The sequence below is a fragment of the Apaloderma vittatum genome, unplaced genomic scaffold (genome assembly GCF_000703405.1).
Source record: "Apaloderma vittatum isolate BGI_N311 unplaced genomic scaffold, ASM70340v1 scaffold37240, whole genome shotgun sequence".
NCBI classification, from domain to species: Eukaryota; Metazoa; Chordata; class Aves; order Trogoniformes; family Trogonidae; genus Apaloderma; species Apaloderma vittatum.
In genome coordinates, this window is record NW_009696881.1 from 4,868 (window position 1) to 22,517 (window position 17,650).

At 43.4% G+C, this 17,650-nt stretch overlaps 1 protein-coding gene across 1 annotated transcript; it reads left to right on the top strand.

Moving 5' to 3' along the window:
• Positions 1–776: 776 nt before the first annotated feature.
• ELMO2 (engulfment and cell motility 2) lies at positions 777–17,647 on the top strand (the record flags this gene model as incomplete). Its single annotated transcript, XM_009876454.1, has 22 exons — positions 777–861; positions 1,438–1,563; positions 1,699–1,739; positions 2,248–2,320; positions 2,653–2,703; positions 3,865–4,046; positions 6,307–6,406; positions 6,612–6,763; positions 8,600–8,678; positions 9,286–9,321; positions 12,259–12,309; positions 12,639–12,761; positions 13,410–13,544; positions 13,986–14,090; positions 14,170–14,278; positions 14,911–15,047; positions 15,374–15,537; positions 15,620–15,732; positions 16,037–16,144; positions 16,485–16,567; positions 16,868–16,945; positions 17,505–17,647. Coding segments are annotated over exons 2-22 (2,141 nt in total), but the record flags the coding sequence as incomplete, so codon positions are not given.
• Between the last annotated feature and the right edge of the window lie 3 nt (positions 17,648–17,650).

Sequence of the window (17,650 nt, forward strand, 5' to 3'; positions counted from 1 at the left end):
TGGAGTGAGAAGATAGTCACAGGGGAGCAATAAAAGGGGTTTTGTGTTTAAAAATGCAAAGAAACATTAGCAGATATGAGTTTTCATATCTCTCCATGCAGTGATACCAGTCTCTGTGAGGAAAGAGACCTACGAGCTTCATTGATTGAGATTATAGTCAAATCTCTAAGTCAACATCTAATACAGGCCGGGCATACATGCCTTTTATGGTAGACTCAAGTAATTTCATAGAAGTTCCCTTTTCTAGGACAGTCCTGTAGTCCAGTTTCTTGGGCCAGGTAACTCTGCAGCTGCTTGGTCTGTGCTGATCTGTGCAAAGTTTTGTCTTCTTTACTTGCTTTGCATCTGGAAGATTCCAAAGGCTGATGGTTTCCCTTGAAGTCTTAGCCTGTCTTAGCATTTCTTTTCCAACTGATCGAGGAAGTTGGGCAAGTATGTTAATCACGAAGCAAAGTCCCTGCTCAGCACTCTCATCTGTTCTGGGAAAGGGGGGCTGGCTTGCCCCAGTAGGAGAAATAGGAGCTGGGGAATTGTTCTTTGGATGCTTACCATCTGAGTCAAGGTGTGCTGGAAATTGAGTCTCAGGAGGAGTCCTTAAGGACAGGACTGCTTCTGTAACTGGTCAGGTGTTTTTGGCAGCTTGAAGTCTTTGTTGCTTTTGGTGAGGGTTGCCTCTCTTGCATGTGACTTCTCCATACAGCTCTGTGGAGAGAGCAGGGCTACTCCCTCCACCCAGGAGGTGATTGAAAAGGAACTGAACAAGTCCATTCCTTTGCAGCCTCTTACTACCAGATGAAGCACAAACCAGCATGTCTGACAACTGTCTGGGACCAAACCCTGAACACAAGCTTATGCTCTAAGGCAGAGAAAGGAGTGAAAGGTAGACCTCCAGAGCAAATGCTGAGTTAACTTTTCTTCTGTGATGGATTATCATAGTTTGGATTTATGATGTTACAGGAAGCTGCTGCTAGTCTGCCCAGGAGCCTGTCTGAGTGTGCTGAGTGGATCAAGGTATCGAGAAATATGAGTGGGGCATTGGTAACTACCAGCCCATGGGAGGGAGGCTGCCTGGACGGTATTTTACCCCTCTCACACAGAGGCAATAGCTGAGCCTAGGGAGCTTTACTCGACTTGTAAACTGACCTGGCAGTATGGTCAGTGGGTGGCAGATGGGGCTTTGCTGATCAGAGTGACTCTCCTTGTGCGACTACCCCAACACGCTCCCAGATGTATCCCTTAGGTGATAAGGCATGCAGTTTCACAATGTGCTGGTTTAGCATGGGGCCTTGATCTCTGCTATACTGGATGTTTTGTCCCTAGCAGGCCCAGTAAACCATAAGGCTGGTCTTTTGTAGTGTTTTGAAGCTCGGTGTTAAGATGCCATGTAACAACTGAAATAGCTTTCAGAGAGCTGCTCACTGTCCTTTGTCTTAACAGGTGTGAGGGTGTATGCTGTTGTGAAGGCATTTGGAGGAGTCTGGAGCAATGCCACCACCTTCGGACATTGTGAAAGTAGCTGTTGAGTGGCCAGGCGCCAATGCCCAGCTGCTGGAAATAGATCAGGTGAGACTGGTAACCAGATCGGGGAGGAAATGCAGCACCACCTTCGTACTGGAATGTGGGAAACATAGAAACGGGCAGTATTCCTTTCTGGTTGAAAGAAACGTGGCTACTGAGGACTCTCTCTTTCTCTTCTAGAAAAGGCCTCTTGCATCCATCATAAAGGAGGTCTGTGATGGGTGAGTAGTTCTCCTGGAACCCTTGTGGAGAAAGTCTGCCCCCTGATAAATCCTGCTGGGGTACTGTGGAAAGTCGCTGCGGCTTGTCAGTGTGCTGCTAGCATGGTTCATGCTTCCTGCTGCCAGTTTTGGCCATAGAATGGGCTGAGGTTTAAACTGGGAAGAAAAGGATCTCCTGGAAGACAGAGGTTCTGCACCTCTATTCCAGTACTGAGCATGTGCATATGTATGCCCATAGGGTCAGTGTCTCTGAGGACTGGCCCATCTTGCCATTCCTGAAGTGCAGGCCCCTTCAGACATTCTATGGAGCTCGACTTAGAGTAGGCTGAAGTCCCACCCCCCCTCAAGAGGAAGGTATTTTCTCTCCTCTTTGGGAAATCTAACTTCTCATGCTAAAGCTTTGCTTGATAGTTCTTTTCCACCACCTGGGATCAAGCTCCTGTTCCTACTTGAGAGCCATAAGAAAGAGGAGGTAGAAGCTTACGTATCCTTCTTTTTCCTCTGCCAGGTGGTCGTTGCCAAACCCTGAATACTACACCTTGCGGTATGCTGATGGTCCTCAGCTGTACATCACCGAGCAGGTCAGTGTGAGAGGTAGCAATTTGCTGATGTCCTGGGCGAGAGTGCAGAATGCCTTGGACAAGTGTCACGGAAAAACACTGTTACTAAACCTCAAGGGGCAGCATCTCTGCTATCAGAAATGCTCTGTCTTGAATGATGTCATTCAACTGAGCAGCTTTGCACTTCTCCCTCTGCATACCCATAGGTGTGAGGACTCAGTGACTCAATACCATCAGTAGGAGTTGTGTGGTATAAGAACCCCATTAGTTGTGCATACAAATGAGAGCTGTAGATCCAGCTGCATTCTTTCCCCCCCACTTTTCTGCAGTTTAAAGTTTATATTTTCTTTCAGACTCGCTGTGACATCAAGAATGGAACTATCTTACAGCTGGCAGTCTCCCCGGTAAATGCTTCCTCACATCCCTTTTTCTTGGTAGCTATCCTCATAGGACAGGCTGTTTCTTGCCTCTCGGCTTTTCTTTATCCTTCCCCTTGAATTGTAAGGGGGCTTCCCTTTGTTGCAGGCCATTCTGCACCGTGAGGTACACACTCTTGTTTTACTTTGTGGCTGTGGTGTGTATCTTTCCTTTGAATGCTCAGGACTTCCTGTAAATAAGTCCATCTCCTAGATTAGCATGTTGTAAAGCACCTGACGGATGCATTCTCAGTAGGAGTGCAGTTATTATTATCAGTCGGAAAGCAACAGTACAGGGTTGATCCCAATTAATTCTTTCCATTGTGACCTCAACAGTTGTCTTTCACAGATGTGCTGAAATTCTTAAACCTTGTTTTGTGCAAGCGTCATGGCATATAGCTGAGAGTGAGTAGAACAGGAAGAAGTTATTTCAGCAAGAGGTGGTTGAGAAGTTATCATTTGTCTGTGTTTGAGAAATCTTACAGAATGTCATGAGGATACACAAAAGGAGCTCGTACTTCTCTTTAAATCTGAGAGGGGTTTTTTAGCATATTTCTTTAATGGTCTTACTTCATATTTCTATATCCACCTCTGCTCACCTCACCAAGTAGATAAACAAGCATTTACCCTAACGTATAAAATAGCCTTTTAGTCACCTGCTGCTTGGCTGTAACTGTTACTGAGTGCAGCCTTTTCTTTAAATTTATCTTAGACTTATCAATTATTTTACAAGAATGTCCACTGATAGGACAAGGAGAAATGGATTTAAGTTGAAGAAGAATAGATTTAGACTGGATCTTAGAAATAAATTCTTCAGTACAAAGGTGGCAAGACTTTGGAATAAATTGTCCAGAGAAGTTGTAGATGCCCCTTCCCTTGAGGTGTTCAAGGCCAGGTTGGACAGAGCCTTGAGTAGCCTGATCTAGCTGAGAGGATTCCCCGCCCATGACAGGGATTAGATGATCTCTAAGGTCCCTTCCAAGTCAGACCATTCTGTGCTTGCTCCTATTTCCTCTGTCATTGCTGGTATCACTACCCTTGCTGTGCACTCTCTGGCCGTCCATGGACTTCTGTCAGAATGCTCATGCTGGCAGAGCTGGGTCTGCAGGTGAGTAGGGTGCAACTGCCGTCATCCCCGTTTCCTTCTAGTCTAGGGCAGCTCGCCAGCTGATGGAGAGGATCCAGTCACACAGTATGGAAGCCCGACTGGATGCCATGAAGGAACTGGCTAAACTTTCAGCAGATGTGACCTTTGCCACAGAGTTCATCAACATGGAGGGAATTACAGTGCTGACGCGGCTCGTGGAGAGCGGGACCAAGCTTCTGTCCCAGTAAGTCTCCTGTATTCCAGCACTCTGGAACAGCACCTCACATAAGCGGTTAATTTTTCTTGCTGAAGTGGAGTTAAGCAACTAACCTCATACCAAACGCAGATCGGTCAATTGATACAAAGTCTTTCTAGCTGTTTGCAAAACCTCACGAGACAAAAGTCACTTTGGTAATTTAAACTACTTTTATTACTTTCTTTTGATTATAGTGTCCTCTAGCATTTGTTCGCCTGTACTATAAGGGAAAAAATATCCTACAAAAAACACAGTGCAATTGCATACAAGAACACTCCTGTAGAACTGGTGGCGTGTACGTGCCAGTCAGCAGCAACCGTGTTGCTGGCTGTGGTATACATGGCCAGCACTTTTTGACCTGCAGGAAAAGAAGAGTTTCTATGAAGGTGAAATGTCTGCTTATCTTAGGGAATGAAAAATGCTGAGGAATACATAGCAGAGAAAGTATTAGTCTTCAGTCTCCAACAGTTTTCAACTTTGGGCTTCCTGAGCAGAAACAGCATTTCATTGATCTTTTGGGTGTATCTGCCACAGATTTGTCTTCAAAATTTTTTAATCAGTTTATCCTTTTGACATCTACCGCACTGTGTGGAAATGAAGTATCACAATTATTTGTCCTATAAGAGAAGAATTCTTCCCTTATTTTAAACATGTCACTTAATATGCCTTTGGTTCCCCCTACGTATTTTGTTATGAGATGTTATAGATTCCTCTGTCTTCTCCGTACCATCCGTAACTGTATAGATCTCTACCTGATATCGACGCTTAGTCGTGCCTTTTCTAAGCTGTGGTCTTAGTCTGGTAACGCCGTAACTATGGTGGCCATTTCGGGGCGCTCGTCCTTCTTTCCATACATCCCCCAGCTCTTGGCTCTTTCCAGTACAGCCGTGCTGCTGTGGGGAAATCTGTCAGTAACTTCGAATTAATTTGAAAACTGGCCATTTCTGCCCTTTTTTTTTTCTTGCCTTTCAGTCAGTTACTAATGCAAGAAAGGGCACTTTTTTTCCCCCCGTTTAGGAGCTGAGTGTTTTGTGTATTTTTAAGATGCTTTATTGATGCACTTCATAAAAATCTTCTTCAAAGTCCAGGAATTGTGCTTAATTTTTCTCATATTGATTTGCTCAGAGACCTTCAGTAGTGTTGTGGGTTAACCTGGGCTGGCTCACACCTGCCCACCAAGCCACTCTGCCACTCTTCTGAAGAGTGAAAGAAAGCAAGATGAAAAAGCTCATGGGTTGGGGAAAATAGACTGAATGTGGAGAAATTTTTTTGTTTTGTTTACCAGTTAAAAATAGAGTAGGGTGGTGAGGGACAAAGACAAAAGGAAAATTACCTTCCCTTCACCCCTTCTTTACAACCCGCTGTAGTTGTTCTGTTTTATTGAAAACACTTTTAATTGTCGTAACATTTATACGTCTTCTGTTTTCTTATATATTAGCAACTAATACGCTTTCAGCATGTTTTGCAGTCTTTCCATCAGTCTCTTTTACCTTTCTGTCTTGTGGTTATATATTAAATTTTCCACAATTCACACTGTGCTTTTGTTTTGTTTCAAGCCAGGTCCCAATACTTAGAGAGTGATAGTTCTTTTTTCTTTGTTTTTCTCTGTTGTTAAAACATGTTTGTTCATTTTGTGTGTAGGTGTTTAATTTCTAAAGACTTTTACATGTTTTGTGATAACAAATTTACTCTGGATCTTAAGTCTGACAACAGTTGAAAAAACTAGCATTTTGCAGATGGTTTAAACTTGCAGTTGATCAGCTTAAAAAACTTTCTCCTTTTCAGGTTGGTCTTTTGTTAACTGATGGTCATTGTACTGAATGTTCTGGGGTTTGCTGGTTTTTGGTTTGGTTTGTTGTTTTTTTTCCCCCTCATATGAAAGTATTGATTTAGAGTAGTGATACTTTGCACTGCCCAACAATAAATACTGCATTGCTGCTGCTCCTGTTACTCCTTTGACTAGCCAGGTACCAATCCAAGCGGTTGTGACTGATCCTGGTGGCAGGACTAGGGGCTTATTTTTGCTCTTTGTAATTTGTGCTTGTAATCAGGAAACACAAAATACGATTCTACAAAACAATAAAATTGTCTTCATAAATGCAAATACTTTATTGCACCCTTGTCTGCCAAACTGCAGCATGTTTTGTTAGAAGGCGGTGACATGTTTCTCTTAACCCAGCTTGTTGGGCTTGGGCAGGCTTTCTCCCTGCCAGCAGATGTCTTGTAACTGCATTCTTCATTTTCTCAGTTACAGCGAGATGTTGGCTTTCACCCTGACTGCCTTTTTGGAGCTCATGGACCATGGCATTGTCTCGTGGGACATGGTCTCGATAACCTTCATCAAACAGGTGAGGCTGGGTAAAGGGCGTGAGTGGGCGCTGTTTCTTTTCGTGCTTTCATGCAGCTTCCAGGAAGAGCGAGATGACTCTGAGAAGCTGAGAACTCCTGAGAGCACAGGACGCCCAGCGTTCCGAGCCCTTTCTGCCTTGGCTTGTCTCACTGCGAGGTTTCCTGGAAGGGCATCTGCTGACCTGCTGATTCATCCCTTTTTAGATTGCAGGTTACGTGAGTCAGCCTATGGTGGATGTCTCCATCCTGCAACGATCCCTGGCCATTCTGGAAAGCATGGTGCTAAACAGTCAGACACTGTACCAGAAGATAGCAGAAGAGATCACCGTGGGGCAGCTCATTTCCCATCTGCAAGTGTGAGTGCACCCAGCAATGGTGTGATTTAAATCAATATTATGAGTATCTGTTCATGTGAAAATAGATCTTTTAGTGTTTAAAACACTTGAAGATGCTATTTTTTAAAGTATTACTCGTGTGTCATCTTACTCGGAGTTTAGGATTTCTAACAGATTTTTTAAAAAGCAAGATTCTGGGAAAATATTTTCTGTCTTCTGGAAGCAATTAAGCACATGAGTATATGTCCTGGACAGAGATATATTGCTTTAATAACTGCACAAGTGTGTTCAGCGTTAGAACCAAACCTGTGTTTTACTAAAACAGCTTCTCAAAACTGCATCCAGTCCCCTGTCACCTTCGCCCCTCTTTAAACTGTGTCCACTGGAATCTAAGAGCTCATAACTCTCTAGGGTTTGGCCTGCATATTTAGGAAGAAAGCAATGCTTTTCCTTCCTTTTTTCCCCACCTTCCCTTCCTTTTTCCAAACAAACCGACAAATTTGTAATAACTGATTTTTAAGGCTGTCTGTCTAGGTCAGCTTTACACTTCCATAAAAAAAAAGCAGCATGCATAGACCTTTAAGTAGTTTTTTGGTTTGTTTATTTTATCAAGACTTAATTCTAAAAATGTGAAAAAGCAAAATTTGTGAATAAGATTAATATTCCTTAATGAATGAACAGTAGTTTAACAAAATAATAGTGCAAATAATGTATTGCATCTATGTTACTGTGTTCTTAGAGTGTTTATACGTTTGAACTCGATTAACACAAAAGCTAAACAAGTTCTCATGAATACTGCAGCAGCTTTGTTCTGCAAAGAGTAAATGATCTTTCTGCTTTCCAGTTTCTATTTTAGTAGAACACAGGGTTTGATCCTAACACCAGACGCACTTGTGCAGCTGTTTAAGCAAAATATCTTTGTTCAAGACATATGCTTAAGTGCTTCCAGAACACAGAAGGTTGCTGAAGAAAGTATCTATGCAGGAAATATTGTAGAAAGGGAGTCTGGAGAGTAAGTCAGAATTTGCTGGCGGTTTTTGGTTTTGTGGTTTGTTTTTTTTTTTTCCCAAGACTATCAGGAGGGAACGATCTTTAACAGAGGATAGGTTCTGGAAGAATAGGTCCATGGGATCAAGTCTGAAAGAGAGAGGTTAGAAGAGAGGAAATTAATTTTAAATTAGTTTTGCTATGTCAAAAAACAAGCAGTGTGATGAAAAGAGCAGCAAACCCTGAAAAAGAGGGTAGAAGAGGTGAAGTGACAGACTTTAGAGACCTGTGTAGCTTGGAGCCCTGAGGAAAACCTAGGATGATGCATCAACATTTGCATGTTTGAAGTTTGCAGACTTGCAGTTAGACCAAAATGAAGATTTAGCGGGGAGCAACAGAAGAGAGAATATGGTTGTTATTCACAGATATGCCAGGGATAAATGCCAACGTGGGGAAAACAGCCATTTAAGCTAAAATGTGTTTTATAAAAGTTTATTTATATATGTATATTTATATTTTTAAATTAAAAAAAAAAAGTCTATACACACAACTTTGTTTAGGTGATGCACTGGACTTGTGTTAATGAGAAGAGGTTGCGTTCTGCAGAAGTGTCTCAAGAGCATATTGGGTCTGAGATGGAGTTAGTTTTCCCCACGGGAGCCCTCATAGCGCTGTGTTTGGTGTTGGTGGCCAGAAGGGTCTTCATGACACACCCATGTTATGGCTAAAACTGGGGGGGGGTCCTACGGCCTCTCCAACGTTCCTGCCTCAGCAGTAGGCTGGGGGTGGGCAAGATCTTGGGAGAGAACACAGCCAGGACAGCTGAGCCAAACTGACCAAAGGGATCTGCCCTACCATTTGTTTCTGCAGCTCAAACCAAGAGATTCAGACGTACGCCATTGCCCTCATCAATGCTCTCTTCCTGAAGGCACCTGAGGACAAGAGACAGGTTCGTTGATGTTTTTTGATTTTAAGCCTGAATAGTGGTTACTGACTGGCCATTTACTTTATGCCTCGGAACTCGTACTGTGTGGGCAAGGGAGACCTCAGACCTTGCCGAGAACTTAGGTAGCTGTTTCAATGTGGCAACATAGAAGAAAAAGTACTGTCCTGTTAATAATGTGTTCTGGAGCAGCACATCTGTGTTTAGGACATGCTCACAGAAGAATGTGAAAGGCCTTGAGAGACAGAAAGTAATCCTCTATATAGCATGGATTTTTTTTTTCAGAAGAAAGTTAATTCCATGTGGGAGAGGTAGGCTGAGTAGAGTCCTTGATGGGGTATGTACGTACTAAACACCCCACCTACCTCTTCCTGAAAAAAAAGAATCTTTTATAGGTCATAGGGGGATTTTCCCGCTGGCAAATGTGAGAAATGAAACACCTGTCCTGCTCTGAGGAAATCTCAGCTACATGCAAGATGTGCATATGTCTGTATTGTGTAGCTTTGCTGTGTTAAGCCTTTCTTCTCTAGTGCCCCGTTTGTGCCTTATTTCTGGACTCTCAGCTAAATCCTGTCTGCTTCTCTTTGTGCCCTTTTTTGCTTTCTGCCAGCAGGACAAGCTGCTTAACCCACTAGACCTGCCCATCACTGTAAGTAACTCAAGCCTGGGGGCTGGTCCTGCAGAACTGTAGTCATGTTAGCTTCTCTCCAGTTTTGCCTCCTTGTATCTCGGAGATGATGCATACAGGCTTCAGATAGTGGATGAGCCTAGGGAGAAGGGTGGGAGGACTCTTGGGAATGTGCTCAGATCATGAAGGGGAGAAGAATAAGTAGCAAGAGAAATACTGAATGACTTATTGTACACAGAAGATAATAAAGATGATCATGGAAGGCAACTGATACTGCATGACTGACCAGGTAAAACAATTTTAAAACTGGAACAAGTTCTTTAGCATTCTGGGTCTCCTTAAACTTACCACAGCCTGAGTTTAAACCCCAAATCTTGCTTGCATTAATGACAGTTTCATATCCAGCTGCATTCTTGTAAAGATAGAGCTGTTTGTCTGTGAAGAGAAGTCACAAAATTTAGTGCTGGCTGGGGGCTAGCTGTGATGTGTCCTTTATGGCAATTGTACTATAAGAATGTTTTTTGCCCCTTGCTATCTCAAGGGGAATTACCACTCTTGTTAGTAGGTTGATTTGGAACTTTCCATGTCTTGAGATTCTGGTACATTTTTAGATTTTCTAGGTAGCACAGAGAATGCTCCACATTTGCCAAGGATGCAGGACCTTCAGAGGGGAAACTGTGGTCTGAGTAAATGCTGCATAATTTCTAAGATTAATGGATATGCTTATCGCATGAAAATAAAAAACCATACTCCTCTGATCATAATTTGGCCCAGATACTAAACAACATAGGAGACAAAATTCCAAGGGATCTTTCACTTTGGGGTTGTTGGGGTTTTTTCTTGGTTGTTTTGTTTTTTTTTTTACCTTGAACACAATCCACAAGACCACAAAGGGCCATGAAGGGGAATAAGAGACTGGAATATCACCTGAACAGAGGCGGAGAATTTTGGGATCGCTCAACCTCCAGAAGAGAAGGCTTAAGGGGTTCTTATCAGTGTGTATAAATATCTGAGGGAAGAGGTAAAGAGGGAGACCAACTCTTCTCAATAGTGCCTGCAGGCAGGGCAAGAGGCAATGGGCACTCCTTAAAACACAGCAAATTCCACCTGAACACACACACACAAAAAATGAGTGTGGTCAAACACTTGAAACAGGTTACCCAGAAAGATTGTGGAGTCTCCCTCAGTGGAGATATTGAAAACCTGACAGGACACAGTCCTGCGCAGACTGCTCTGACTGATGTTGCTTGAACCCAGGAATCTGGAATAGATGATCTCAAGACATCTCTTCCAACATAAATGATTCTGTGATTCTATAACCACATCAAGGAGCAAAACAGGCGTTATTGGACTCTCAGCAGAACATACATCGCTTAGCAGTGGTTAGGCTATGTGTGTGCTCATGCTTCTTACTGTGCTATTTAGAATTGCTTAATTGTCTTTGTCCTTCCCACTGTTTATCTGCTTCAGTCACCTGTTACTTCGTGCTGTGTACAAGCTAATTCCTTGAGAGGACAGATTCTTTGTGTTGCATGCGTGAGCAAATCCTAACCGCAGGCCTTGTTCTATTCTCAGTACTACGTTTCGCAACTTGTAGTAAAAATAGCGACTCAAAGGGCGGTGTGTTATCTCTGAAACCACTTCTTACTTCATCTAGGTGCTTCTTAGATATCTTCCACTCAAGTTCTGACTCATTTTGGATGTAACATGAGTGCTGCTGAACTTGCAGCTGTTACGGTTTGGCTCTCAGCTAGCATATAACTTTCTTGGTTTAGGAGGTTTCTGTCTGGAGCAAAACCGATTATAGGGACTTGGAATTAGGTTAATATAGACATTTTACCAGACTCCTTATAAGGCCTATTAAGAGCAGAGTTGATATGAGCAGTTGGAACAGTCTTGGATTGCTCAGAATGTACAGCTGATTGAGTGCAACTGTCTAACACTGCACATCTGCTTCCAGTTCTAAGTCTGCACGGCACGGGAATGTGAAGAGATCTCAGACTGGCAGTTCTTCTTGGACTCCTTCCAGATGATGTATTGCCCAACAGACTTTTCTTACCCAAAGATTTTGCTTATAACAGCAAACTTCTGATAATATTCCGTCTTGACGTTAGCACATGTGGCACTCCTCTGGCAGGTGTAATGAGATTGCTGTATTTAACGAAGTGCATCTTCACAAGATACAAGGAAAGCACGGGTTAGATTTTTGCAGGTGCATGTGTGATTGGTCCTGGAACTGAAGGTTTGAATCTGTTGTGACTGTTGGCCATCATGACTTGATAGTTGGTAGACCCTCCTTATCTGGGGAAGGAAGACCTGCAGTAAAGAGGGAGAGTGGTAACTTTCCATTAAATGTGAAAGTTATTTACCCTTTATTTTTGTTAAGTGAAGTGCCTCTGCAAATTGTCCTTAAGCTGATTTCTGAACATCTCTTTAGGAACTGAAACAGAGAAAATGTAAATTTCAGAGGGAGAGTTTTTGAGAAGACCACCTGAAAACTACATCCTCTAGCCCTTGTTATCTTGTGTGTATATCTAGGTATAGAAAGTTGCAAAATGCTCATTGAAGGAACCTTGTAGATGACAGATTTTTCTGAGCAACCCACAGTATGTTCCCTGCTGCCATATCTCCTGATGCTGAAGTATCATTAGATGTCCAATGTTAAGCTAAGTTTTCTTCTGTGCTTTGACTATGCTAGTGCCTTTCTCCACATTAATGATGTTTTGTAGGGGAGCCATCCATGAGTTGTGCCATGGTAAAGATGACCCTTACATCCCAACTTGATGCTTGCTTTCTGGTGAGACGCCATGCTAAATTGACAGTCTGTAGTAAAAGCACTTTGTTGTGTGCCAGTGCTATCTCCAATTCATAGGCTTCCTTCCTTCTCTCCTTTCTGCATTATGTGGGCTTTTTGTTTATATTTCACTCATGTTATTTCATCTCTGAATTCCACAACAGGAAATGGCCAATGCATTTGCCCAGAAGCACCTGAGGTCTATAATCCTGAATGTAAGTATGTCTGGAATGACACAGTGCTTCCTAATGTTCTCTCAACAGAGGTTTCACTTGTGCAGTGTAAATTCTGCTGCTCTCCGGACACTTCCAGAGAGATGACTCTTTCAAAGGTGAAATTTGAGCCACTTGTTCAGAAGGGAGTTATCAGGATGCTCCTTGCTGCTGTTACAGAGCATTACCATTATGCTTTTGATAGAATATGGAGGCTAAACAGCTAAATCTTCTTATACAGAGATGTACATACAGCCTGGCGTAAGCCTACAGCAAATACCCCAGTTTTCCCTTGTATTCTCCTAATTTCTACCCTGTCCTTTATTCTGCAGCACGTGATCAGAGGAAACCGCCCCATTAAAACAGAAATGGCGCATCAGCTGTATGTGCTACAGGTCCTGACCTTTAATCTCCTGGAAGAGAGAATGATGACCAAGATGGATCCCAATGATCAGGTCACTATTAGAGCTGAGTAAGATCTGATAGCATAGCATGTACAAGGGGCCTTATTCCTGAGCTCCTTAGTTCCCTAGAACTTGCAGTAGGTGGTGCATAAAGTTTCAAAAACACCTCCCACACTGTAGTCCTTGAGATTAGGGTACGCTCGTGACTATCGTGCTCTATGCTGTGGGATTTTCAGAGATGTAAGTGGTCACTGGAAGCCACATACTCCTTTCTTGACCAGTGCGATGGCAGCTGATGAGCTGATTATTTCACCTCTATGGAGGACACATCACTTTATCCATTTTCTTGCAGTGTACAAAGAAGCTGGGCATTTTTAAGGTGTCTGTTGCTCAGTTCTTAGATGCATTGTAGTCTTGAGTGAGAAATGCCTTAGCATTATCTGAATGCCCAGAAATTGCCTTTAATTAAACTTGGATCAGTTAAAAGAAAATGCAAACAAGTATTTTGCATTACCTAATATGCCAAAACTTGCCATTTTGAAATGGATTGCCCCTTTTTATGTAGTGTTAATGAACTTTGGCATCTCTCTGTATTCATGGTGTGAGCTCTGGGCAGAGAGGTGGGACTGTGCATTACTTGAAAATATTACCCTAGTGATTGATCAAGATGTTACCATTTGCCTGCCTTTTGTCCTTCAGGCACAGAGAGACATCATATTTGAGTTGAGAAGAATTGCATTTGATGCAGAGTCTGACACCAACACCATCCCTGGAAGTGGAACAGAAAAACGCAAAGCCATGTACACCAAGGACTACAAGATGCTGGGATTCACTGTATGCATCTAGAGAGAGTGCTGATTGTAGGGCATGTAAAGGCAATCTAAGTGATCTCCATCAGAGTTGGGGGGAAATAAGGAACAGAAATAGCTGTTTGATTTACCATACTTCTGTATCTGCGTTTTAGAAAATCAGTTACACTCAGACTCCCAGGGAAGATGATTATGAACTTGCTGATTGGTTAAATGCCAGGGCTCTTGAGGCACATTCTCTGGAGATATTTACTTACCATACACACCTATTCTGTGAAGAACTTGAAATCAGCTTGTCCTCTAGAAAGTTCAGGTAGCGATGTCAGTAGGTGTTCAAGGTTGTCTCTTGGGATAGATGTGAGGGAGTGCTTGGTGGACAGGCAGCTGTAAAAATTCATTCAGAAAAGGTTCTCACACAGTTTCTTTGAGCTAATTTGTTTGGGTTTTCTATGCACTCTTTTCACAGAATCACATCAATCCAGCCATGGATTTTACTCAGACTCCCCCGGGGATGCTGGCTTTGGACAACATGCTTTACTTGGCCAAATTTCATCAGGACACCTATATCAGGGTAAGTGAAGCTGCTGGTTTTTGTAGATACCAGCACCTCAGCAAATCTTCTTAGTGTGTGTTGCATCATCTTCTTGTAGATTGTTTTGGAGAACAGCAGTCGAGAAGATAAACATGAGTGTCCCTTTGGGCGCAGTGCCATTGAGCTCACCAGAATGCTTTGTGAGATCCTGCAAGTTGGGGAACTGCGTGAGTACCGTTTATTACCCGGCTTTCCAAGTTGCTGGGCTGATGCTTCTGGAAGCAGCTTATAGGCTGACCAATATCCACAAGCATTTGTGCCTCAGTCCCATTTCTACCATGTAAGGACAGGAGAAGCTTGGAGTTGCTGTGCCCGTGTCACAGTGATAATACCAGGATCTAAGTAATGTAAGAGATTTTTTTGGGTGCACTCTCGTTCTACTGAAAAACTCACACAAGCAGAAGACTTCAGCTTTCCAAAGCTTCAGCAGGGTGCTTTAGAAACCATTGTGAACTTGAGAAAAGTTTAGCAGCTCTAACAGTTCTCGAAACAGTGTTCTGGGACAATTAACCACTCTAAGAAATTCTGCCAGAGAAAAGTGGGAAACAACTATGAGCAGTCATTTGAGGGGACCAGTATGAACAGGGCACGTGAGTCACAGAGGCTTGTGTGGTGAAGCGTGGGGATTGTTTCCGTTCCCAATTTAGGCTGTCTACAGGAAGGTGAAGCATTGAGCTGTCTTAATGACTTAGTACTATTGTACACCATCAGATTTCTGTCACTGTAGTGAATTTTATTTACTCTTAGTAGCTCCTGTGCAATATGCTCACATAATTGTGGCTTCTGCTTCTTCCTGAAGCCAATGAAGGCCGGAATGACTACCACCCCATGTTTTTCACCCACGACCGTGCATTTGAGGAGCTATTTGCCATCTGCATCCAGCTGTTGAACAAGACCTGGAAAGAAATGAGGGCAACGGCGGAAGATTTTAATAAGGTCAGAGTGGAGAAAAGGTATTTTTGTAGAATTTTTTGCAGAACAGCTCATGTTCACTCAGCCTGCACACTGGGTTAAAGAGTAGGGTACAGAAGGTATGACTGGGTGTTGACGTGGGCTGTAAGGGAGGATGGTGCAGCTTTTATTTGGTGTGACCTGAGGTCATTCTTTGTTCTTCTGGGTCTTCAAAGTCACTAGTACGTTGGTGCTTCTGCCCCCAGTTATTCCATGGCAGTTCTCTGCTGCCACTGAGCTGTGCCCTGCTTCTCTGCTGTCATTAAGCAGCAAGAATGTGACTTGCTTTTCTCCTGGCCTAACCTCTTTAGGTTATGCAGGTTGTGAGGGAACAGATCACACGAGCTCTCCCCTCTAAACCAAACTCTTTGGACCAGTTCAAGAGCAAACTGCGCAGCCTGAGCTATTCTGAGATTCTGCGACTACGCCAGTCTGAGAGAATGAGCCAAGATGACTTCCAGTCACCACCTATTGTGTAAGTGCCTAACAAGTACAGTTGCCTTCTGTGCTTGCCATTATCTCCATTTTCTGCTTACTCTTCCATATTTGATTGCCAGGGAGCTGAGAGAGAAAATCCAACCTGAGATTTTGGAACTCATAAAGCAACAGCGCCTGAACAGGCTTTGTGAGGGAAGTAGCTTTCGAAAAATTGGAAATCGCAGAAGACAAGGTAGGGTGACAGTGTCTGTTGCATTTTTTCATGTGAAGAGCTGTAGGCAAATAAGATCTGATGGATTAATCTGTCGGCAGGCATGTTGCCAGAAAGGAACGCTGGTTACCTGGGCTGTCTGTACCAGCCAGTAGTTTGAGATGGAACAGAAATGCATCTCTAAAAATACAGCGATCCCCTCATGAGCAGGAAGCATTGCTGAGGACCTGGGGGAGCAGAGAAATTGGGTGGGGAGACTGCAAGTGGCTGCAAGACCTCATGTGAATGATACTGCTCAGCTTACTCTACTTGATGTGTGTTCCAGAAAGGTTTTGGTATTGTCGCCTGGCTCTGAATCACAAGGTGCTACACTATGGAGATCTGGAAGATAATGCCCAGGGGGAAGTGACCTTTGAATCTCTGCAGGAAAAAAGTAAGTCCTTGTTACTGCTCTGAGCACACTACGCAATGTTGTGTGCTCTGCTGTCTAGAGGTTGTTATGAGCACCATCCTAGAGACAGGAGAACAAGAGCTCTGCCTGAAACCCTCACTGAGATCAGATCAACTTTTGGTCCTTGCCCAGATCCTTTGAGTCTTGGAATTGCTTGGTATTTCTTGTAACAGCCACCTGTAGGGTTGTGTTACTGGTAATGTGTTTTGGAAAACTGCCCTAATGAGATAAAGGAATAATGCTCAGTTGCAGAGACAAAACCAAATTCTGTCTTTTCCTGGTTAGGCTTTCTTGTTTGAGAGTTTTACTTTTCCCCCCTCAGTTCCAGTTGCAGATATCAAAGCCATTGTCACAGGGAAGGACTGTCCACACATGAAGGAGAAAAGTGCACTGAAACAGAACAAGGTGAGTGCTCCCTTTTTGCCTGTAATTAACATCCAGTGCTGTAGAGTTGAAGACTGAAAGCAAGCAAAAGGAGCACACGGTCTTCCACTCTTGTATCTGAGCCTTTTCCTAGCACTCATTTGTGACTGCTAGGTGCTGTGAACATCGTCTGGTTGTGCTGTAGGCTGTTCAGAGTTGCTCAGAACACTGCTACGGGAAAGCGCACCGAGCTGCAGGAAGGCAGCTTCTCTTGCTGGTAGCAGGCAGAAGGTGCTGTGATGTTTTGTTCAGTCAATGAGTGAAAGATTCTTTTCCATTCAGGAAGTGTTAGAATTGGCCTTCTCAATACTATACGACCCTGATGAGACCTTGAACTTCATTGCACCTAATAAATACGAGGTAAGAAATATAGTGGTTAAGCAGTAGAATGTAAATCAGTTAACTTCAGAAATTACGAAGGATCTGCCACCTCTCATTGCTTGAGCAGAATGTCTCCCGCCAGACTGATTCTTAGAAATATTGTCAGTGCTGGGTGTGAATCTTCCTTTTTTACCCGTTATCTTTAAAAAAAACCCAAACAAACATAATCTTACACTAATTTCCCTTAGTCTACACTGTTACTTTATTTTCTCCCATGCAGTCAGTTGTTCCCTTTCCCCTGTTCTGTGAGACATCGATGCCTACAACAGCTTTGCTTTTTAGGTCGTTACACCACAGTAGGAACTCTTGGCCCTCTCCTAGACCTGTGGGTTTGTACCTACCTCTGGGCTTCTAACTTCCACTGGAAATGTCAGTGGGCACCGTTGGGGTCAGGGTTTTGCTCCCCCTGGGCTCACTCCCTGCCCTGTTTCCCATTTTGCTGCTGCAGAGGAGTATCTCTAATTACTGTGTGGATGGAAGGATTTAACACCACCTTAATTTATGCCTGGAGCTGCAATTCCGCTGTTTTTCCCCGCAGTACTGTATCTGGATTGACGGGCTCAACGCTCTCCTGGGGAAGGACATGTCCAGCGAGCTGACCAAGAGCGACCTGGACACGTTGCTGAGCATGGAAATGAAGCTGCGGCTCCTGGACTTGGAGAACATCCAGATCCCCGAGGCGCC